Genomic DNA, 21,463 nt, shown 5'->3' on the forward strand with positions numbered 1-21,463 from the left:
AGAAAAAACAAAAGAAATTAGAACATGCGAGTTTGGAACATAAACCGAAAAATTTAGAACATAAGAAAAGGTTTAGAGCATAGGAAACATAGTTTAGAACATGAGAGAAAAATTTAGAACATAGGATAAAAGTTTAGAACATAGGATGAAAAACTTTAGTACTTAAGAAATAAAATTTAGAACATAGGGAAAAAGTTTAGAAAAAAAAAATTTAGAACATAAGGTGAAAATTTTAGGATATAGGAAAAAAGTTTAGAACATAGGGTGAAAAAATTTAGAACATAGGAAAAAAGTTTAGAACATAGGGTGAAAAAAGTTTAGAACATAGGGTGAAAAAATTTAGAACATAGGAAAAAAGTTTAGAATATATGGTGAAAAAATTTAGAACATAGGAAAAAAGTTTAGAATATAGGATAAAAATTTTAGAACATAGGGTGAAAAAACTTAGAGCATAGGAAAAATTTTTTGAACATATATAGGGTGAAAACATTTAGAACATAGGGTGAAAATAATTTAGAACATATAAAAAGGCGTAAGTAAAAAAAAAAAAAAAAAAAAAGCTAAAACCTATTAGCTCAATTGGTAGAGCACTATGCAAATGCATAGAGGATGTAGGTTCGATTCCTACATAGGTTATTTTACTATGTTTAAATTTTTTTTTCTATGTTCTAAATACAAAATCCTCAAAATTACAGAAATGCCATTACTAAAGGATCATTTTAGATGGTTAGATCAAAACTAATAAAGGGCTGAGATTGGTTCTTATATAAGATTGGGTTCTTATATAGAGGAGGGTTCTTACATGAGCCTTCCTCTATATATATATATATATATATAAAGCACTCGTAGTTGTTATTGATCACAATAAATATTTTTTTTTTTTATCTTATACTTCGTAACAAGTTAGCAAGTATCTTTTTTCTAGTGCGGAGAGAGCCACGTAGGGTAGCGTTGTAGACATAATTTGATCCCAAATCTTGTGTATCACCACCCAATTCTGTAAGTTTTTAATCAATTAAATTAGTTGACATGTACAACAAGTCACCAAATACCCGATGCCTCCTACTTGTATAGTTGTATCTACTACGAGTATATAACATCTACATCAACAAAAATGAAAATTGTGACTACCTAACATGAGTTGATTTAGTCCCTAAAGGTACATACCCATGAGAGTGGTCTCAAACTAAAGATGGAAAATTTGAAATATCCCAATTTGATGCTCTTCTTAAATACCCAAAATCACTAAATCACTAGAAATCCTCTCCCCTTACATTGTCACATGGCATGCCAATTTGACAAGCAAAGTCATTACCATGCCTTATTCAATGTTGACCCAACTAGTAATTAACGGAATATACCGCCAAATTCCTATTTTCTACCTAACGCCTTTATTTACTGTCCTTTTTTTCTTTTTGTTTTTCTTTATTTCTCCTCTTATTCATTTGTACTAAACATTATTGTTTACCAAAAAATTAATTGTCACTCATAAAAATAAGCATATGCTTTTTAATATTCTTTGTGTTACTAATTCCACCCCTTTTTCCACATTATAAAGCTCACTATTTTGGTTGCTATCTTTCCCATTTATATACTAGTGATTTTAATCATATTTACACCTTCAAAGTAAATTATTTTCCTAGGAATTAATTTATTAATTGGGTTGAAATATATTGGAAATAAAAAAAAAAAAAAAAAATGAAGTTTGGGAAGAGGTTGAAGCAACAAATTCAAGAGACATTGCCAGAATGGAGGGACAAGTTTTTGTCATACAAGGAGTTGAAGAAGCTTGTACGTTTGATCTCCACGACGACGATGCCGCCCGGTGGTGATGTGTTGCCGGAGTATGGCAAGCCTGAGTCTGAATTTGTCCTGCTATTGAATAATCAGATTGATAAATTCAACACTTTTTTCATGGAGAAGGAAGAAGATTTTATTATTAGGCACAAGGTATGTACTTGTACAATGCAACTATTTATAAATCTCAATGCTTCTTTATAATTTAATTAAGATTTTGTCTTGAGGGTTTGGAGAAAAGGGATTAATTTTTTAAAGATATAAATTTCGTCATAATTATTATACGTCATGTATTTAGGCGGTTAGAAATATGAGCAAGATTCATATATACTATACTAAACACTATATAGTGATATGTACATACCTTTATGAAAGAGAATAAGACACGTAAAAAATATGTTAGGTAGATATTATTTATTATATTATTTAATATTAATAAGTGGATTCGAAATAGTGTTAATTGCTACTTTCATCTTCCCAAGTATTCGGGGCCTCCGGGGTTTGATTCTTATTGTGGTTAATTATTGGGATATGACTATAGGTTAAAGGTATTAAAATGTAACCAAAAACCTAAAAATGGTTATATATGTAGATTAGGCCAGAAATATTCATCAATTTAATTTTTTCCCTTCTATTTTCACAATCTACTACAGTAATAATAATGAGCTTTATCTTTTTTTTTTTTTTCTTTTTTCTTTCCCTGATTTAATATCAAATTTTAGTGGTTTCATAATTTATTATTTGATTAGCTTCAATGTTTCACTAACCAATTGCTGTATTTATGTCCTGAATTTAAGAGTTGTGTTATGTTTCACCATTTTACACACATCTAGGTGCATCAAAATGAAGAAGTTAATGGCCTGAAAAATTATCCATATAATTAAGTTAATATTAGTAGGTGGTCACAAATTAAAAAGGGTGAGAATACTCCCCAAAAAAGGATATGCCTAAGCCCTGTTCTCAGAGAGAAATAATTGCCAAAAGAATATGCTGCCACTCGATCTGCATGCTTACGTAGATACTTATAGCATATACCCAGCTATTAAACTTAAAAAGGGTGTTACACCAAAACAAGTTATGTTTGCTATATCTCAACCTGACCACCCAATCTATCCATCCATATACTCCATAGCTTTTTATCGTCTAGTTACTACGGAGTACATGTTATCATTACGTTAATAAATTTGTTCTTATGTCTTTTTTAATCTCCAATATCAATAGGAGTAATACTCTTGTGACTAAATGAAATACGTTAAAAAGGTGAATATATACAAATAGAGCATGCGCACACTGTGAAAATTTTACATTACTAAAACAATTGTCATTAGCTCTATTAATCAGTATTTCGTATATTTGTTCATTAAATGTTAGGGGTCTTATACTATATAATTCGGAAAAAAAAAAAAAAAAAAAGGTACAAGATAACAGAATAACAACCTCCTATTAGTTACAATTAAAGGTGTTTGTATAAAAATTAGTTTTCAAAATGTAGCTATATATTGATCACAAATTGTTATAAGTGGGCGTATTGATACCATACCATATACAAGTACAAAATTAACCTTGACTTGCTAAAATAATGAAGATTAAAAGAGAATATGATTTTCCAAAAAAACTGTATGTACTTTATGAACCTTGACTGGTCAAATAATATTTTGCTAATAGTACATTGGTACTTTCTAATGACCTCTTAGAATATATTTAGCACTAGTATTATGACTTTTCGTGAGGTTAACGGCTTTTCTAATCCAAACATACATGCACATTGCTCTCCACAGACTCCAATAGGTGAATATAGATAACAATAATCAAGCCATTTTATTTTATTTTCTTACGTCTCACCAAAAGGCGAAAACCACCTTTATTGCACTATACCACTATAAGTGACCTTTTATTTGTTATGTAACACTACCTCTTTTTGTGCACTATATATAAGGCATGTAGCCACGTAGTAATTGAAATTGATTCCTTAGAGTTTAATTTGATGTTATGTTCGATAATATAAAGTACTCAAATTTAAAAATGCTTTGGCTATGCAGGAATTACAACAGAGGATTCACAGAGTTCAAAATACATGGGGGCCAAAAGGAAGTCATCCTTCTGAATTATGTTACAAAGAAGAATTAGGAATGATTAGAAAAGACATAGTCAATTTTCATGGTGAAATGGTGCTTCTTATCAACTACAGCAACATCAACTACACTGGTATATTCTCTTGACACCATCAAATTTTATTTTCCTATTTAATTTCTTGCCACATATTTTATAAAAATGGATTATAAAACTTGTGTTAATTATTTAATGAAGAATCATATTCTAAAATTAATATATACACGAAAATAGTCCTTCCTCACTTTATTTTTGCCTTTTCTTGGTTTCAAAGGGCTAGCTAAGATCCTAAAGAAGTATGACAAAAGAACAGGAAGTTTGTTGAGGTTGCCATTCATACAAAAGGTGCTTGAACAACCATTCTTCACGACGGATCTCATATCGAAGCTAATCAAGGAGCTAGAGGCAACAATAGAGGCAACGTTTCCTCGTGGAGTCGATCACGAAGAACACGTAGAAGATAGTAAAAGAAAGAGAGAAAATAATTATGAGTTACTAGTTGTGGGTGAAGGCATATTTAGGAATACAGTGGCTGCTTTACTAACTATGCAAGATATATGAAGAGGAAGCTCTACTATTAGTCAATTCTCTTTGCCTCCTCTTAATTTGCCTAAGTTTGAGGTTGTACAATCCATGCTATAACCTTAGCTTCTTCAAAATCAATTGTCTAATTAATTATATTTGTATTGATGTAGTATAACCATTTTTAAAAATATCAAAATGGTTGTAAAACTTTAGGGTAGTATAAATTAAATTATTGTCATGATTTATATGTTAAAGATAATTGCCATGAGTATTGATGACAATTTACCTTTCTACTGATATTATTATTTGATATAGTTTTGCTATTATTTATACCTCTCGTCAAGTTTCTAAACACCTTATAAACTTTTCTATTAAAATAACCTTTTAGATTGGTTACTAATGATACATTGTTAGTGTGGGTTATGAAATGACATATTGGTTTAGGTTATATTTTAATTTTAGGAGATGAAAAAGACTAATTTATTGTTTATGTAATGTGTATTAATTAATTTAACTTTAATTTATTATATATTGGAAATGAATCACTTTATTTTCTTACTTATTGCAAGTTTCGGAATGCATAAAGACTTGGAATATAAAGAATTGGAATAACTTTATAAGGGTCTGTTCTCATTGACTGAACTGAATTGAACTTATTAAAGCTGAAATGAGCTGAACTGAACTTATAAGAGCTGAACTGAAATGAATATTTTATAAGAGAATGAAATTAGGAGCTGAACTGAACTGGGTTGAGCTGAACTGATCTGAACTTAAATGAAATGAAAATACTCGTATGAAAACAGACCCTAATTATAAATATAGATATACATTCCATATCTACCCGGTAACGCCCTAATCATTTTGCCACAAAATAAGATCCGATTTCTACCCTAATGTCATGTAAGACCCTTAGACCCGTATATAAGGCCCAAATGTTATTGTCAAAAATCAAAATGTTTCCAAGAAAACCGAAAATGATTGCCAATTGTATTCTACACAGACAATTTAATTGCAGGGTAACCTATTTTACCTCTTCTAAACAAAATTAAAATTTCAATTCAAGCAAAACCCCAATTGGGATATAAGCGAAATGAATCAAAATTAATTGAGGGATTTTCATTGAGAAATGAACAGCTTCAATCTGCAACAAATCATATCAACTACTGGTTAGTCCCCTTCTTTTTCTCATAGATTGAGTAATTTATATTTGTGGGTTCTCTTGTTTTATTGGATTAATTGAATTGAATGAATGAATTTCTTGTGTTTAATTTCTTTCAGATGTATAGTTTATTGAAATTTAATGTTTGTGATATGGGTTTATAATTTCATTGTTGATTTCTGTAGAGTGTGCTTTTGTGATCATATATTGCAGCGAATTACCTTTTACGAAAATTTCTACCAATTTTTACGAACCCTAATCAGTAACTAGGGTTGAATGAAGGGAAAAGATGGATTTTTGGCGTAAAGAATATGAATTGGGATTAAATTTGAAATGGGTATTGGGTTTAAATGCATAGAAAATTACTGAAGCAGCAAGAAGTTCATATGTTAACATTTCAGCTTGGGTATCAACTATCAAGTATTGAATAGACTGTTTCTAGGGATCAGTTTGAGTAGTTTGATTACTGATATAGAGGTAGTAAAGTTGAATTTTGATGATTCAACATATAAAACTTAAGAATAATTAGATTAATTAGTGTAATACAGTTTACAGAACTTCTGATATCCTGAGCAAGAGGTTTGCCTTTTAGAATGTGATAGCAACCTCCAAAGATTGGCATGGAAAAAGAAATAGGAAAACATTGTTAGTACTTTGTCTGGTGGCAATGTGGCATTGCTGTTTTGAATTTTCTGAGGTCAAAAATTGAAGTTTAGCTTAGAATAGTGACTGAGAGCACATGTTGGATTTTCCAAGAGTTCGTCGTGGATTTCTGTAATATGCTACTTCCAATCTTTCGTCTTAGCTTATGCTTCATTTCTTATGGGGAAAAATCTAGATGTGAACAAGGTTCAGTATTTGGCAATTCTGTTCAACTTACTGATACCCTTTTTTGTAGATGAGCTGTAGTGCTGTACAGCTTCAGTTTGACTATTATTGAAGGGAGCTTCTTCCTGTCTAAGTATTCTTTGTCAAATCATCCCCTAATAATTTTGTGTCGTATTACCTCTTTATTGTTTTGAGGTGAACCAAGTTAATTGCTGGGTGAAAAGACTATTCTCAGTTAGCTTTAACAAGGATTGTGAGTGGTTTTGAAATCGGAAACAGAAATGCCATCTATGTGGAATGGGGGGTTTCAGGCAATGGTTTTAGTTTTGTTTTAATATGTCTACCTATCTTTCTAAACTCAGGCTACTGTTGTTGGTCTTCAGCCATTCTTCTTTATGGGGTTGGACTGTTGATCATCTCTTTTTACTTTAATATTTACTCAGTAGAAACTGCTAAGCTTAATTCTGCGACTGAGGCTGAAATTTGACTACTCTGAAGTATAATTCCACAAATATGTACCTATGGATCTTTTGTCCTCCCCTCCCTCTCCTAAGCTCCTCCTCTAAGGTAGTGTTTTATTCTCAGTCATTATGGTTGACATGTTTCTTTGTTATCTGTTGCAGATAAGGAATAGCAATTGGCTAGTTCTGTATATCAACTGCTTACAGAAGCCATGTCATCACTGATTAGAACTCCAGTGCCCAACATTTCCGTTGCTGGATTTCGTTACCAGAGCCAGAAATATAGGAGGTTTACCAATAATCATGTTGGACTTACTTTTCCAAAACTCCATATAAAACGCCTTTTGGTTTGCTGCTCAAAGTTGACACCATGGGAACCTAAACCTCTTACGTATGCACCCACCGATGAGGCTGAACCCGAGCTTGTGGAAGAAACTCCCAATTTATTTGACACCCTTAAGTTGGAGGACACTGCAACTACACCAGCTACTGATTCTGAAAAATTAGCTCAAAAAGCCAGCAGCCCATCACGAGGGGCAGGTTTTCTGAAATGGCCATTGTGGATCTTGGGTCCTGCTTTTCTTCTTGGCACTGGCATGGTCCCGACTTTGTGGTTGCCCATATCGTCTATATTTCTTGGCTCCAACATTGCCAGCCTACTTTCCCTTGTTGGGCTAGATTGCATCTTCAATCTTGGCGCAACTTTGTTCCTCCTTATGGCTCATTCTACCACCCAACCAAAAGACCCGATGGAAGCCCCCCAAAGCAAGGCTCCTTTCAGTTATCGATTCTGGAACATGTTTGCTTCAATCGTAGGCTATGCTATCCCCTTGGCATTGCTCTTTGGCTCACAAAAGGGTTTCCTTCAACCACAGCTTGCACCAATCTCATACTTGGTACTTTTAGGTCCCTACCTCCTGCTTCTGTCAGTGCAGATATTGACAGAACTGCTGACTTGGCATTGGCAATCGCCCGTATGGCTTGTAACTCCTGTTATATACGAGGCCTATCGAGTGCTGCAGCTCATGAGGGGTTTGAAGCTTAGCGCAGAAATTAGTGCGCCTGCATGGATGATGCATACTATAAGGGGGTTGGTGTGTTGGTGGGTGCTGATTCTTGGTTTGCAGCTCATGAGGGTTGCTTGGTTTGCTGGTTTTTCTGCTAAAACGCGTAAAGAACAGAGATCATAACTATAAAAAGCACCACCGGCTATGAGCGAGGTCAATATTTTCTTATAAAGGTTTCGGTTTAGCTAGAATCTTACCTTCTGACCGTTCTGGGAATGGATTTTCGTCCTTTTAATGTACGTAATGTTGCTCTAGTTGTGCAAGTATGATGATTGCTGGTCAGTTGTAATGTCCTAGTTCAGTACTGTATTTGTAACTACTTGTATGTACTAATTAAACCTGAGCGACCTACATTAAATTCTAAAATAAATACCTCCCTTTATTGGAATAAAATGCCACAGACCCACAATTGTCTTCTGAAAATGTTGGTGGCCTTTTTTCCTTTATTTTTTTGAAGGCACATTTACTATGACTATGAGTATATCGTACTAGGGAATATAGTACGAGTACGAGTTACATTTATACAGATCGATCCAACTACTAGTATATGTTTTTCACATAAACGTTATAAAGTTCTAGCTTTTGAGTAAATAAATTAAGTGATCGATTTATTTATAAACAAATTATATACCACCTCCGTTAAATGTTATATTATATATGTGCAACTTTGGAATAATTTATATGACACAAATAATACCCCACAGTTGCACATAATATTTAACGGAGGTAGTAAATTGAGCATTGTATTGATATGGGATACGGAGTAATTTGTAATGTTGGAGGTCAATTCATTTGATATAATCAACAATCAACGTTGAATTACCGTTAGTAAGACAAGATTGACTATTACAAATTCAGTCAAAGCAATTATATCATCAGGTGAAAATTATAGTACTTGTGATCAAAATCAAATCAATTTTTATTTGAAAAAATAACAAATAAAAAAAAAAAACTTTGATGATAAATTACAATGATGATAAAAATAAAAAAAAGTTAGCCCTACAAAAATAAAAGAAGAAAACACATAAAACACAGACATAGTCGACACTATTAACACTGTACCACGTCTCCCCTGTCTTCCCATTTTCTCTCTCCTCAACTTTCACTCTTGTTTTTTCTTTCAATTCAAACCTCTATTTTCTTCTTAGATCCTTTCTCTCTTCTTTCTCTCTCTAAAACCCAGTTCTTAATTTTAATTTTGTTTTGATTTTCTGGGTATTTTCATACAATTATGAATTCAGGGGAATATCTCAGCATTCAACCTCAAGAACTTCAATTCCCATGTATTTTTTTTACTTCCTATTTCAATTTATTAGCTTTTTTTGCTTGTTATTAATTTTTGTGATTTTGATTTTGCTGTTAATGATTATTACATGCAGTTGAGTTGAACAAGCAGATCCCTTGTACCATGCAATTGACTAATCATACTGATTGCAATGTTGCTTTTAAGGTACTTCACTTTTTATTATTATTTTCTTAAAAATTCCTACTACTTAAATTTCAAAATTCAAGTCTTTTTTGTTTTTTATTTGGTAAAAATTGGTTGTATTTTCCCCCAATTTGTAGGTGAAAACAACAAATCCGAAGAAGTATTCTGTACGGCCTAATACTGGGATCGTTTTGCCACATTCTAATCATGATCTTTTAGGTAAAAAAAAATATCTTGATTGTTGATGTCTATAATTTTAGCTTAATTTTTCTGGGTTTGAGTCAAATTTTGTGATAATTAACCGGAATGCTAATACTTTGTGAGTTAGGGGCTCGGTCTAGAAAGAATAGTCGCATTAATACTAGTTTAGGATGTTCGGGAACAATTGTCACATTTATATGAATTATTTATTAGTACAGTTTAAGTTTGATGATTGATTTTGCCAAATACTCAGTATTATTGCTTAGACCTAATAAGGGGTGTTTTGATTGATTCTGCCAAGTGCCAACTGCACTATTATAAGGGCTGTTTCAGTAGAATTGTGTTGATTATGCCTTTTAATCGAGGGGTTGGGACAATGCGACAATTATTTGAAGCTGGAGGGAGTATGATTATACTTGATATTGATTTTATCTTTGTTGGGTTGGGGGGTTAATTGTAGTGACAATGCAAGCGCAAAAGGAAGCACCTGCTGATCTTCAGTGCAAAGACAAATTTCTTCTTCAGAGTGTGATTGCCAGCCCTGGACTCAATGTCAAGGACATCACTTCTGATATGGTAATCCCTAGTTCATTTTAAAGCACTAATCGCGCATATTCGTATTTAATTCGGCATGCCATAAGTTGCTACACTAGCCTGAGTGCTAATGCTTAATCACCCTAACTTTGATTCATCAAACAGCCTAACAAGGTTGATGGAAAGTTGATTTAAGGGTGCATTTGGTGTATTTTGTTGTTGATGAAAGGTCAAATTTTAATTTTGCCGTGTGCTTTTGATAGTTTAACAAGGAATCTGGAAATTATGTTGACGAGTGGAAATTGAAAGTCTCTTACATTCCACCCCCACAACCTCCAATGACTGTACAAGAAGGATCAGATGAAGGTTCTGTATCAGACAATGGGAATATGGATACTTTTTCACCTGTAAGTTATTCATATATAGCTATACTTAATGCTTGCTCGTTGAGTTTTGCAAAATGCTTTTCTCCTTTTTAACTTCTAAAGTAATTATGACTTTCGTTTTCGCAGGCTACAAGAACCCATGTTGAGCCGGAAGATGATTCACGTCAGGTGATTTTCCATCCGTCAAAGTTGTAATCATTGAATAAGATATCAGATCCTAGCAAACTATCTGATAAATTGTGATTTGAACATGATCAGCCTTAGTTAGATTTTTACATGTGTCGAATTGCTTCCTTGTAAATATTGAATATTTTGCACATTTTGAGCTTATACGAAAAATTAGCAGAATTTTTTTATCATATCACAGAATGTGTTTTCTTTTGTTGTTAGGTATATATCTTTAACCTTTAGGCTAAACCACGAATGCTTTGAGTATATGATGTGCTGATGTTGTATAATCAGCAAGACAACAACCAAATTTACCATTATAGTTATTAGGAAGTAAATGTTTCAAGCATCTGATGTTATGCTGTCCACTAAGCAAAAATTTGCTTAAAACTTCTCAGGGTGCTCTGATTTCTGTAATTGACTATGTGTTTTGATAATTTTAATATTTCAGGTGGATGCTGCTATTTCTAGGCTGATGGAAGAGAAAAACTCTGCAATTCAACAAAACAACAAGCTTCATCAAGAAATGGTATGCTTCTGGTTCTTGCTAATATTTAAATTTTCGAATGGATTTTATACAGCATGAATAAACCATGGTAGTGGATAAAATTGAAATAAACCGAGATAAGGGAGGGGCATCATGGGTAGCCTACACGGAGTATTATTCTGTTAATTAAATATCAGATTTAGTGTGTTTGGATAAAGAAAGGGGAGGGAGGGGAGAATAAGGGAAAAATGATGAGTATTCCTTTTAAAAATCAATTTCTTACAATTTAATCCCTTTATATCTCTCCCTAATTCCCTTCCTTCTTCATTTGTTATCCAAATTACTCTATTCCTCCATTACCCTTCATTACTTTCAATCCAAACACGCCCTTAGTATAAATAAGGGAGTTTAAGCATAGAAAAGGCATGCAAAATATTGTTAAAAAGTGGACACTTTGGAGAGCTCCAACCTCACGAATGTTGACTAGGGGAGAGAGCAAGCCTCTTGAAAGCTTGTACTTTTTTCCTTAATTTCAGATTTTAGTGCAAATTTCATCTTCTTCCTTTGAAATTCTGCCTAAATTTCTAGTTCATAAGCTTTATCATGTTCAACTCTCTAGAATCATCTGTCTTATGCTGGTTCATTACAAAGAGAATGACCAAATTGATGGCCATGGATTGCTACTGAATTAGTGAATACTCAAACTTTTATGTGCGAGCATTTATTATTTTATTTTGAAAAACTTGTTTTCAAAGATGCTTAAAACATTGAACTGAAGCTTGTTTTGTTAAGAGACTGATGGCTGCTAAAAATTGTAAAGCTTTATGTAGTAGGATAGATGGGACATATTCACATTTGCTTGTATAAACTATGCATCAACATGGTCTTCTTTTTCACCCGTTACTGGAAAATTTGATGATGCAGGAGCTATTGAGGCGTGAAATTAGTAAAAAGCGTGCAGGAATTCCATTCATGTATGTTATCATTGTTGGGATTATTGGCATCATTCTGGGATATCTCATCAAGAAAATATGAACTGGGAAGATAAACCTGGCCTATCTGGAGGCTTGAAGTTGAGCTTGCTATTTGGTTATTACTCTTAAGAAGTAGCTGACCAAGATTTTTGGTTTGATAGTCTGATGGTACTAGACGATGATCTTTCAATAGGTTTTGCATTTGTGTCTTATTATCATACATCTAGTTGTAAAGTAAATGGTAATTAAACAAGGATTAACTCTGTCATCAAGTTGTGCATTTCTTTGCCAGTACATCATTTGCTACCAAAGAATTAAAGCATGTACTGTATCATCTTTCTTAGCTATTACTCCATTGTTTGCTACCAAAGCATCTTCAGTGCATTCAATCAATACTGATCATTGCTGTCAGGAGGCTCGAAATAATCTGCATCGATCAATGAAATGCAACGTCAGTTATGCTGTTACTATTTAAGAGTGAATGCATATGAAACTAAATAACTTGATACTCTAGAAAATTTTGATTACCCTTAAAACCCTTTCAAGGATTTTCTGGCACGTGTAACATGTTGCACTGCAGAATAATGTTCCGAAAGTCATCCAAAGTTAGCTGAAATGAGGACATATGAGTGTCACAAGCGTTATACTCCATTTCCATGCAAATGATAATATGGTAAAGACTTAGAATAGATGGATATGGAGAATCTCGAACAACTAGAACAGACCTTTCCATCTTTATCACTGTCAAAACAGCGAATCATATCAACTAACTCCTTATCGGTCCAGGTAAAATCATGAGAAGCAGCCATCCGTTGCAAGTCTCTTAACGTTATGCTCCCCTTCCCAGTCTCTGCAACTCATATAGAATGATAAAAGAAAGGTAGCAACATCTTTTAAAGAAATATAGAACTCAAAGCTGATGTTAAGCTTTCTTAAAGGGTAATCAGAATGCATCATATCATGTTATTATATGCTTTTCTATGGTTAAGCTGAGGTTTTAAAAAATCATGTTGAAAAATCAACTAAGAATAACAGGGATAAAGAATACAAATTAATTGACAGTACAAATAGAATAAAAGCAAGTCAGAAATTACCATCGAATTGGCAGAAGTTTATAACCAGGTCATCCTCAGTCATTTGCACACGATTCTTGAACTGCCATATTGCCATAGTATAGAAACATCAAAACATAACATGAGTGTAGCAATATTTAAACGCTACAACACAGGAATGCTTACTGGTCTTTTTTTCCTCCTCGAATTATCTTCCCGGGAGTTATCATAGCTCTTTTCATTAGCGTTAACTGCTTGATTGCTTGGGCTTAGAGATAATCCAGCATGCTGCATGTCTGAGGTTTCTCCAACATCTTTTAGAGAAAGAGCTATAGCCTGCAGTGGCAGATATCTACCAGAATAAGCAGTGTGTTTTACAACAAGAAAGTAAAATTCTATTCAATTTTCATTTAAGTCATCATATACCCTTCTAATTTAACTCTGGGCGTGAATGCATGATCAATTGATCATAAAAGTCACACTATAATCTAAGTTTAAATGTATAATCACCCGAGTCTCACATTATACCCATCTTACTTGTAAATCCCTCTGGCTAGTTCTAGGTTTTTCCAGCCAGTGAGGTGATCTGAGAATTACCTGCTTTAAAACTTCATCTTCATCCATAAGATCTGTGGTGTCTAACTGCTTCTGCGAAGATTTTTGCTTACGAGACCTCGACTTTCTATTGCTTACCTGGCACAAGCAAAGCAAAGAATCAGTTAGGATAATTTCTTAAATGTAGCAAAACTTTTGATTGGTGGCAGACTTTACTCATAATTACTTTTTTTTTTGTTCAACCTAAGGAGTTCCTTTCATAACAGAGTTTTGAATCATGCAAGAGGCAAACTTAAAAGCTCATTATCTCTTTGACCTCAGTTTGATTGATGAGTGAGTGCAACACTATTCTTTCATAGTTGCTTCTGGGGAAGGAAGAAAGCATTTAAATTGCAACAAAGCACAAGACCGGATTGTTTTTGGGAAAGGGAGAGGGGGCAATACCGCAATATCATACAAGCACAAAGTTCAAATCTTTATAAAATGTTCATAAAATCCACAAAATCAACTACCATCCTCTCCTTTGGTCATAAAACCACTCTATCCTCAATGAGATTGCAACCATGAAGCAACCTGTTGATAGCTGACAGGCAGAGCAAACACTCCAACACTTCAATTAATTTTCTACGCATACATCCATCAAAACTAAGGCATTCCAGAATAATTGCTCATGTAAGGTGGAGCATAGTTGGCATTATAAGGATTCCATGCGGTTGGGGCCATGCCAAAAGGAGTCATGGGAGGACACCAGTAAGGAAAAAACAGCCCGTGATCAGGATATATAGGAGCATTAAATTGGACATGGCCAGTGACAGGAGTGGCAGCCTGATGTTGGGGACATGGAACTTGAGTGGAAGCCTGATGTTGGTGACACGGAATTTGAGTGGCAGCCTGATGTTGGTGACACGGAATTTGAGTGGCAGCCTGATGTTGGTGACACGGAACTTGAGTGGAAGCCTGATGTTGGGGACAGAAAACTTGAGTAGAAGGCTGATATTGGAGACAGGGAAAACTTTTAGATCCCTGCAAGATGACAGAGCAACATGAGTAATATATGGTGGGATACAAGGGGGAAAAAAATGGAGTTTTACCTGCACATATGATTGAAATAATTTCTTCAGTCTCGATTGAGCATTTATTAAAGCAACAATCACTCCACAGATTTCTTTACTTTCTTCCAGGTTAAACTACGAGTAACCAAGATGTATTAGAGATTTCAATAAGCATAAAATGCAAAAGCAAAAAACTCAAAAACAAGGCTTACCCCATTAAAACCCTCGGGAAAAGGCAGTCCCTCTATTACCTCCTCACAGAACTCTGGATATATAACATGTGATCTCCTCAATTTCCAGCAATCTGCCTTAAGTCCAGCAATATATCTAAGAGCTCTTTCACCTGTCTCGCGATTAAACTACAAGTAAGAAGCAATCTGAGACAAATTGTGAATTCGATTAGCAAAACATCTACAAAAAACTTGAAATGAAGGCTTACCCCATTAAACCCTTTCGGAAAACAATCCATCAACTCCTTAACCTCCTCCTCGGGACCCTTGGGAAACGTTACACATATTTTCTCCCCGCAATGACCCATAAACTGCAGACTACTATTAGGAATGACAATCCTTGAATCCAGCTCCACCTAGAAATCAAGTCGGTCCATTGAAAGCCGAACACTAGACCCGCATAAACGCAGGCAATCCTCACATTTCACAAAAGTGACACTAGCTAATCCCTCGTATATAATATAGAATATTGGATGCTTAATGAGGCAACGGCCAACGGCATAAATATAATCAAACTTCAACATTTGTTATACAATTATCCCCTATTGATCTCCAGTGTAGCATACTCGACTCCAAGGCACACACATATACATCCAATCCTTGGGCAATGTAGCTACCCAATACCTATTCTAACACCTTCTTAAGCGCTTTTATCGTTTTCCTTCCTTAGAAAAGCATCGTTCCACAACTCACTCTCAATTTAAGGCAGGACAGAATGAAATCGAATTGCAAAAAGTACAAGCATTGTAAAAATGGAGGCCTGTTTTTACAAAAATTCATCCACATTGTCCAATCCACAAATGAAGTATCAACAAAAACCAACACCAAGAAAACAATCACATATACTAATCCAAAATACACAACATAAATGCACAAACTACATTAATTTAGAAAGCAGCAATCAAGAAAATCAAATTGAACAACTCACCAAATGCACAAACATTTAACCACAATTCAACACCAAAAACACACAAAAATTGCTTTAAACTGAAAAAAAGAGAAAGAGATATTAATCAATTTACCTTCTTCTTCTGCTTCTTCTTTTTCTTCTTTTCTTGCTCCTCAAATTCTTCACTGAAGCTATCCAAACTAGAATCACTACTATCATCTTTTGGGTCTTCTTCATCAATAGGCTGATATTCATCATCATCTTTGCCATTTTTGGAAACCCTTTTGGAATTGAGGTTTGATTTTCTCTTTCCTCCCTTTTGGGATAAATTCATCAAAGAATTCGCAATATTACGCAAACCCAAATCCTCAATTCTGGCCTTATTTTGAGCAATTCTCAATTCTCTTTGTTTCTCATACTCTGTCGCTTTGTTATCTGGGATTTTCGGGTCATCTGAATTCGAATTTTCGCTAGTTTCAGAATCACTGGTCACTTTCTCCTCCACTATTTTCTGGGTTTTCGGTTTTCTAGGGTTCTTTCTCATTTTTTTCCTTTTTGTGTTTTGGGAGTCTAATGAAAGAGTTCAGTGCTTCCAATATTTTCTCAAATTTTCTTTCTTTCTCAACTTCTTCTTTCTAAGACTCTTACAGTCCTACACTCCTACTACTCCGTAACTCAGAATCTCGGATAGTAAGAATGTAAGTTTTAACAGGGAACTTCATTTACATGGTCATAAAACAATTACTTTGCATATTTTATACGCAGTGTCAAAAGTTTCAATTATTGAAAAGCATGATCCAAGTAATAAATCGTGCATCGAACGGCTCAAAATGCTAATTACATTTGAAACAAAGTTTTCGTAAGTAATGAAAACCATTTGGATGTATATATAACCACCCCGTCAAGCCCAATATTCATACTAATGCAAAGTGTATGGGCATCACTCACCAAATCAGGAAATGTGATAATTAAGATTGAGAGTTTTGACACATAAATAGAATGAAATCTAAAGTTATAAATTTGGAAGACAAGGAGTATTATCCTTTGTATTTTGGAGAAAATACATCATCGAGATTTCAAACAAAATCGTTTTCACCGATAGAACACCAGACTTCTAATCAACTTCGAACAACTTGTCCACTAACTAATGCAAGAATTTATTAAGAGTTACTGAGTTAGTGAGAGTATAGAGTTTTTCGAGTTAATCACCTACTATTATCAAGCAAGGCTTGGCGGATTGGGCAATGAACCAAATGGTGTGATTTGCAGTTTTGCACCTCATAACTCCAACGCTAAGAGGTCAACTTTTGTAAGGGAGCATTTTAGGGTTGAAAGAAAAATCGTGTTTCCTCTCCCCCCCCCCCCAAAGGACACACTACCCACTAATCAAGAATGGGTCAACCCATTCAGTTAATGTCACTTACCAACAAAATTTAGTAGTATAAAATTTAAGTCAATCTAGATTTATAAAGCTCGCTAATCACTTTGAAAAAATCACAACACAACACAAACACAATCATACTGGCACGATATACAAGTAAAATTAGAACTCTTGTAAGATTTGTGAATTGTGATTGTTGTAGTTGACTCCATGATCCAATCCTAAGTGAATTTTGTAAGCCATAGAACTATGAAGCACCGAAACACAAAAAAACCATGTCCAAAGCAATGAGATCCTTCAATAACTATGGTAAGATTGGTAGGAGAGAGAATTGGGTTTGAAATGGGCCCACAGTGAGCGACAAAAGAACATGAATTTTGCGGCCCAAGTGGGCCTACTCCACGTGGCATAAGATTGTCTCACATGGGTCCCTTCCACGTGGCATGCTATGCCGCCCTTTGCGCTCTGGGGTTGCAAACCTTTCTCTTTTGTCATTTTAAACTTGGTTGGGAGTTGGGCCTCCATTTACGGACCTACACTCTACTATTAGGCCCCATTTGTGATTTCACTTCACATGTGGGTCCCACTTGTTTTTTTTAATTATACAATTGGCTAACAAAATATACTCGTATAAATGTATAATTGTGTTAATTAAACTAAATACAAATTTGATTTGATTTGATTTAAGTAGGGTTTTGAATGTAGCATGCCATGTTAGAGTGAGGGAAGTAGGAACCTATATCAAGACACATAAAAATATGGGATGTTTTTTTTAATCAAAATAGTCACTCTTTATATTCTATGCCTCTATCGATCTACGATTCAAGCAACAATTTAACGATGATTATAATATATTTTATATATTATTTTAAAATAATGAAAATTGCAATAATCTATACCAATCCTAAATTATTTATAGAATGAGATCAATGATTTAATGTGCATTTCACAATAATACATGATAGGATTAGAATCAAAAGATACGTATCGAATATATGGATATTTTAGAATCAATATTTAACTTTTGAAATTATATCTTGAATGGTATGAGAATAACCTTGAATAACAGTTGAATGTTTTTGTTAAGTTTAGATATAAAAATAACAATTTTATTTGAGACGAGCTTTTAAGGATATACAATCACCTTATTTCAAAATCTATATCAACAAAAATGGGAATAATATGAATGATAATTTATTAGATTTTTGCTTAAAATGAACTATTTCATTGATCAATGTATAAAAGGAAAATACTTCAAAATGATACTTGCATCATTTTGAACTTATCTTTTTGCAATTGGTAAGGTTTTACTAATGGCTAACAAAAAGGCAGACCACAGCTCACCAAACAAAAATAACCTAGTGGTAGCTTCAACAAATGCCAGCTCAAAAAGTCTCCCACTTTTAGTTTCTAATACATAATTACCTTCTAATTTAAGCCATTCGAGGTCAAAAGTGTTTAGAAATAACAAGAAACAAGGAAATCAAACCCCCCCATGCATTAATTTTGCACATTTGTGGACCAAATTAAAGACAAAGCATGTATAGAATACAATTACTATAATTTAATTGGTATCTAGTTTAGTACTCCCTCGATCAAACCAAACATTAGGGCATGCCCTAAACTAGTATAATATCATACTAATTAAATATTTGTGGGATCAACTAGCTTAGTTGGTTAAAGTATTAAGTAGTACTCAAGACTCGGGATCAAATTTCAAAAGAAAGTGTGTCAATTATTCTAAAACAGGATAGTAGCAATAATTTCTTTAATTTTCTATAATTCACTCGACAATACTATTTATTATTTAATTTCACTTAAACGGGAAAAATTTTTATTTTGGCATTATTTTGCTTAGTTTTTGGCTTATATATCTACCCTTAAAACCTCTAAATTGGCTCTCTCTTTTTCTCTCTCCTTCCTAAGGTCTTGAATTTAAGGGTATGTAGGTTGATTTTAGAAGAAACAGGAAGACAAAAGAGAGGTCACTGACCCATACTATACCATGTTCGATCTTCAAAATATACATCTTAAATCCACCTTCATTTAATGCTTATGATCTCTTCTTGTATTATTATTAGCTTATTTCTTGTTCTCACTATTTAAACACATTTTTTGGTGCATCATCACTACTAGCTTTGAATCTCTCTACCTCCTAAAACCCTAGCATATCATGTCAAAAATCTCTTGTTTTGCTACCATCTCCCTTCTATGCTTATTTTCCTTCACTACATCAGCGAGCGCGAGCCGACGACTTACCGGAGTTGTTGTCAACCAGGAGCTGCCTCAAAACACCACATTTCAAGATCCTATGAAGGTTAGTGAACATGCTATACATATACATATTGTTACATGAATTAGGGAACAACGCTTGTTTTTATATAATTAGGTTTACCGAATATTAATTGAAATATAGTCTACACTCTACATTTTATTTTTTTTTATTACTCAAATTTTTTCTACTATAAATCCCTTTAATTTGCTCATAAGAAAGGGATTAATAATTGAGAAAAAAAATAAAATTAATTGTGTATGTAAAACATAATCATGTAGAAAATGGAGAAGGTGAAAGTTAAGAGTACAATCAACATGAACGAGCCATCTCAAGTGACTTCTACGAAATTATTAGACGATGAAGACGGGATGAAGACGATGAAAAAGGAAAGAAAAAAGAAGGAAGATCGACACGATCACAAAACCGAACATGATACAAAACAAAGCAGAAGACAAGATGGAGCAACGCGTGCATACACTAAAACTTTAACGAAGCTCGTTAAGAGGAAGAGTCCTAGAGTTGTACTATGGCGTGTGCCGAGGCCGAAAAATGAAGTGCCACAAACAGGTTTTAACTTAGATTATGCACCACCAAAAGTGCATCCTCCTACTCACAACTAAAAATTTGAATTTTCAAGTTTCAAATCCTTGAGAAAACTAAGTAGTTAGAGTTAAGCGGTACGTTGATAAGACCAAATAATCTACGGTCTTTTACTCTTTTATATATCAAATAGTAGTAGAGTGTAACAACTCGTTTTTTGTACATAATAATAATTTTTTTTCCTTCTATGAAATAGTATATGATATGATCATCAAGTACGTAATTATTAATCTTATTACTTAGAAATGTTAACTTTGATCATAAATTTGTTATTAGCTTCTTTTTTCTTTAGTATTTTCCACTTTATAATTCAATCATGCATTAATTTTACTTGTATCTTGTCTATGCATGTAAAATGTACATGTTTATCAGAAACGACTTGGTTTTGATTTTCGTTGAATTCCAGTGTCATCACTACTGATTAGTATGTCTTGGTTTATTTAGACCGTAAGAATTTTCGTAATCACACCAACGTTTAGTTAAAATTAATTATTTAAATTCTAACCATAATATTTTTCAGTAATGAATAATAATTAATATTGATAAATTAGGATGTGGAATGATATGATACTACACAACATTTAATTTCAGTGTAAATGTTTCCTTATTAAGAATTTCGTGTCTACGTATTGATCATTTGATTTTTTGACACCAAATGAACCAGACTTTCAATTAAAAGGTTGAATGTTTGTAATTCACGGTGAATAATAATGCTCTACATACGTAAAAGCATAATGTTCATAGTTCAAATTACACTTAAGAAGAATTTAGTGCATGTATTGATTGCCGCATTTTGATGCTAATAAATGGGTGATGATGATCATTTAGTCCAATTTATGTAGATGCATTGTCATGAGCATCATATTAGATGATTACAGTAGGTCTTTTACACGACAAGTGATAACAATAAGTTTAGATCACTTCAAATAAAATTACATGCAAGTAGAAGTTTTTTTCAAAACTGATTTATGTGATTTCCATCATCAATCATTCTTGTATACTAAACACTCCTATATTATACAAATTTTGCCTATTACGTACTCCTACTATATAATATTTTTGTTATACTATGGGTTTGTTCTGATTTATTGAACTGAGTTGAACTGAACTGAACTGACCTGAATTGAGCTGAACTGAATTGTTTATGAGATAAGAAAATTAAGAATTAATTTAAACTGAATTGAACTGGAATGTTTATGAAAGAAGGAAATTGGGAAATGAACTGAAATTAAGCTGAAGATCGAGAAAAGGTCTTATGTATACATAACAATAATTAATACTCCAATCTATTAACAATCATCCTT

At 33.5% G+C, this 21,463-nt stretch overlaps 4 protein-coding genes and 1 long non-coding RNA gene across 6 annotated transcripts; 4 read left to right on the forward strand and 1 right to left on the reverse strand.

The window, feature by feature from the left end:
• The first annotated feature begins 1,691 nt into the window (after positions 1-1,691).
• LOC145638445 (SPX domain-containing protein 3-like) lies at positions 1,692-4,614 on the forward strand. Its single transcript, XM_081689410.1, has 3 exons — positions 1,692-1,950; positions 3,837-4,002; positions 4,181-4,614. The coding sequence occupies exons 1-3, from the start codon at positions 1,699-1,701 to the stop codon at positions 4,465-4,467; spliced, it is 705 nt and encodes a 234-aa protein (XP_081545536.1). The 5' UTR covers positions 1,692-1,698; the 3' UTR covers positions 4,468-4,614.
• Positions 4,615-5,400: 786 nt separating this feature from the next.
• Positions 5,401-8,369, forward strand: LOC145638446 (uncharacterized). Its single transcript, XM_081689411.1, has 2 exons — positions 5,401-5,597; positions 7,042-8,369. The coding sequence occupies exon 2, from the start codon at positions 7,092-7,094 to the stop codon at positions 8,067-8,069; it is 978 nt and encodes a 325-aa protein (XP_081545537.1). The 5' UTR covers positions 5,401-5,597; positions 7,042-7,091; the 3' UTR covers positions 8,070-8,369.
• Positions 8,370-8,984: 615 nt separating this feature from the next.
• On the forward strand, positions 8,985-12,468 carry LOC145639484 (vesicle-associated protein 1-2-like). Its single transcript, XM_081690738.1, has 8 exons — positions 8,985-9,229; positions 9,326-9,396; positions 9,513-9,594; positions 10,037-10,152; positions 10,374-10,517; positions 10,623-10,664; positions 11,116-11,193; positions 12,076-12,468. The coding sequence occupies exons 1-8, from the start codon at positions 9,178-9,180 to the stop codon at positions 12,184-12,186; spliced, it is 696 nt and encodes a 231-aa protein (XP_081546864.1). The 5' UTR covers positions 8,985-9,177; the 3' UTR covers positions 12,187-12,468.
• Positions 12,414-17,201, reverse strand: LOC145639483 (uncharacterized). 2 transcript variants are annotated; one of them, XM_081690737.1, is made up of 7 exons: positions 16,037-16,809; positions 13,775-13,870; positions 13,364-13,513; positions 13,220-13,280; positions 12,851-12,975; positions 12,654-12,735; positions 12,414-12,552 (listed from the first exon to the last, which is right to left on the reverse strand). In XM_081690737.1, exons 1-6 carry the CDS (start codon positions 16,445-16,447, stop codon positions 12,667-12,669), a joined length of 912 nt encoding a protein of 303 aa, XP_081546863.1. In that variant the 5' UTR covers positions 16,448-16,809; the 3' UTR covers positions 12,414-12,552; positions 12,654-12,666. The 2 variants fall into 2 exon arrangements, with proteins under 2 accessions (XP_081546863.1, XP_081546862.1); XM_081690736.1 differs by lacking the exons at positions 12,414-12,552; positions 12,654-12,735; positions 12,851-12,975; ... (1 more) ...; positions 13,364-13,513; positions 13,775-13,870 and adding exons at positions 14,245-14,755; positions 14,824-14,919; positions 14,997-15,143; positions 15,224-15,370 and having other exon boundaries at positions 16,037-17,201.
• A 2,189-nt stretch (positions 17,202-19,390) lies between these two features.
• On the forward strand, positions 19,391-20,350 carry LOC145638447 (uncharacterized). The gene is made up of 2 exons (XR_014114659.1): positions 19,391-19,601; positions 19,838-20,350. It is a non-coding gene; the product is annotated as an uncharacterized LOC145638447 (long non-coding RNA).
• The last annotated feature ends 1,113 nt before the right edge of the window (positions 20,351-21,463 follow it).

The sequence above is a fragment of the Chenopodium album genome, chromosome 7, assembly GCF_948465745.1.
Source record: "Chenopodium album chromosome 7, dcCheAlbu1.1, whole genome shotgun sequence".
NCBI lineage: Eukaryota > Viridiplantae > Streptophyta > Magnoliopsida > Caryophyllales > Amaranthaceae > Chenopodium > Chenopodium album.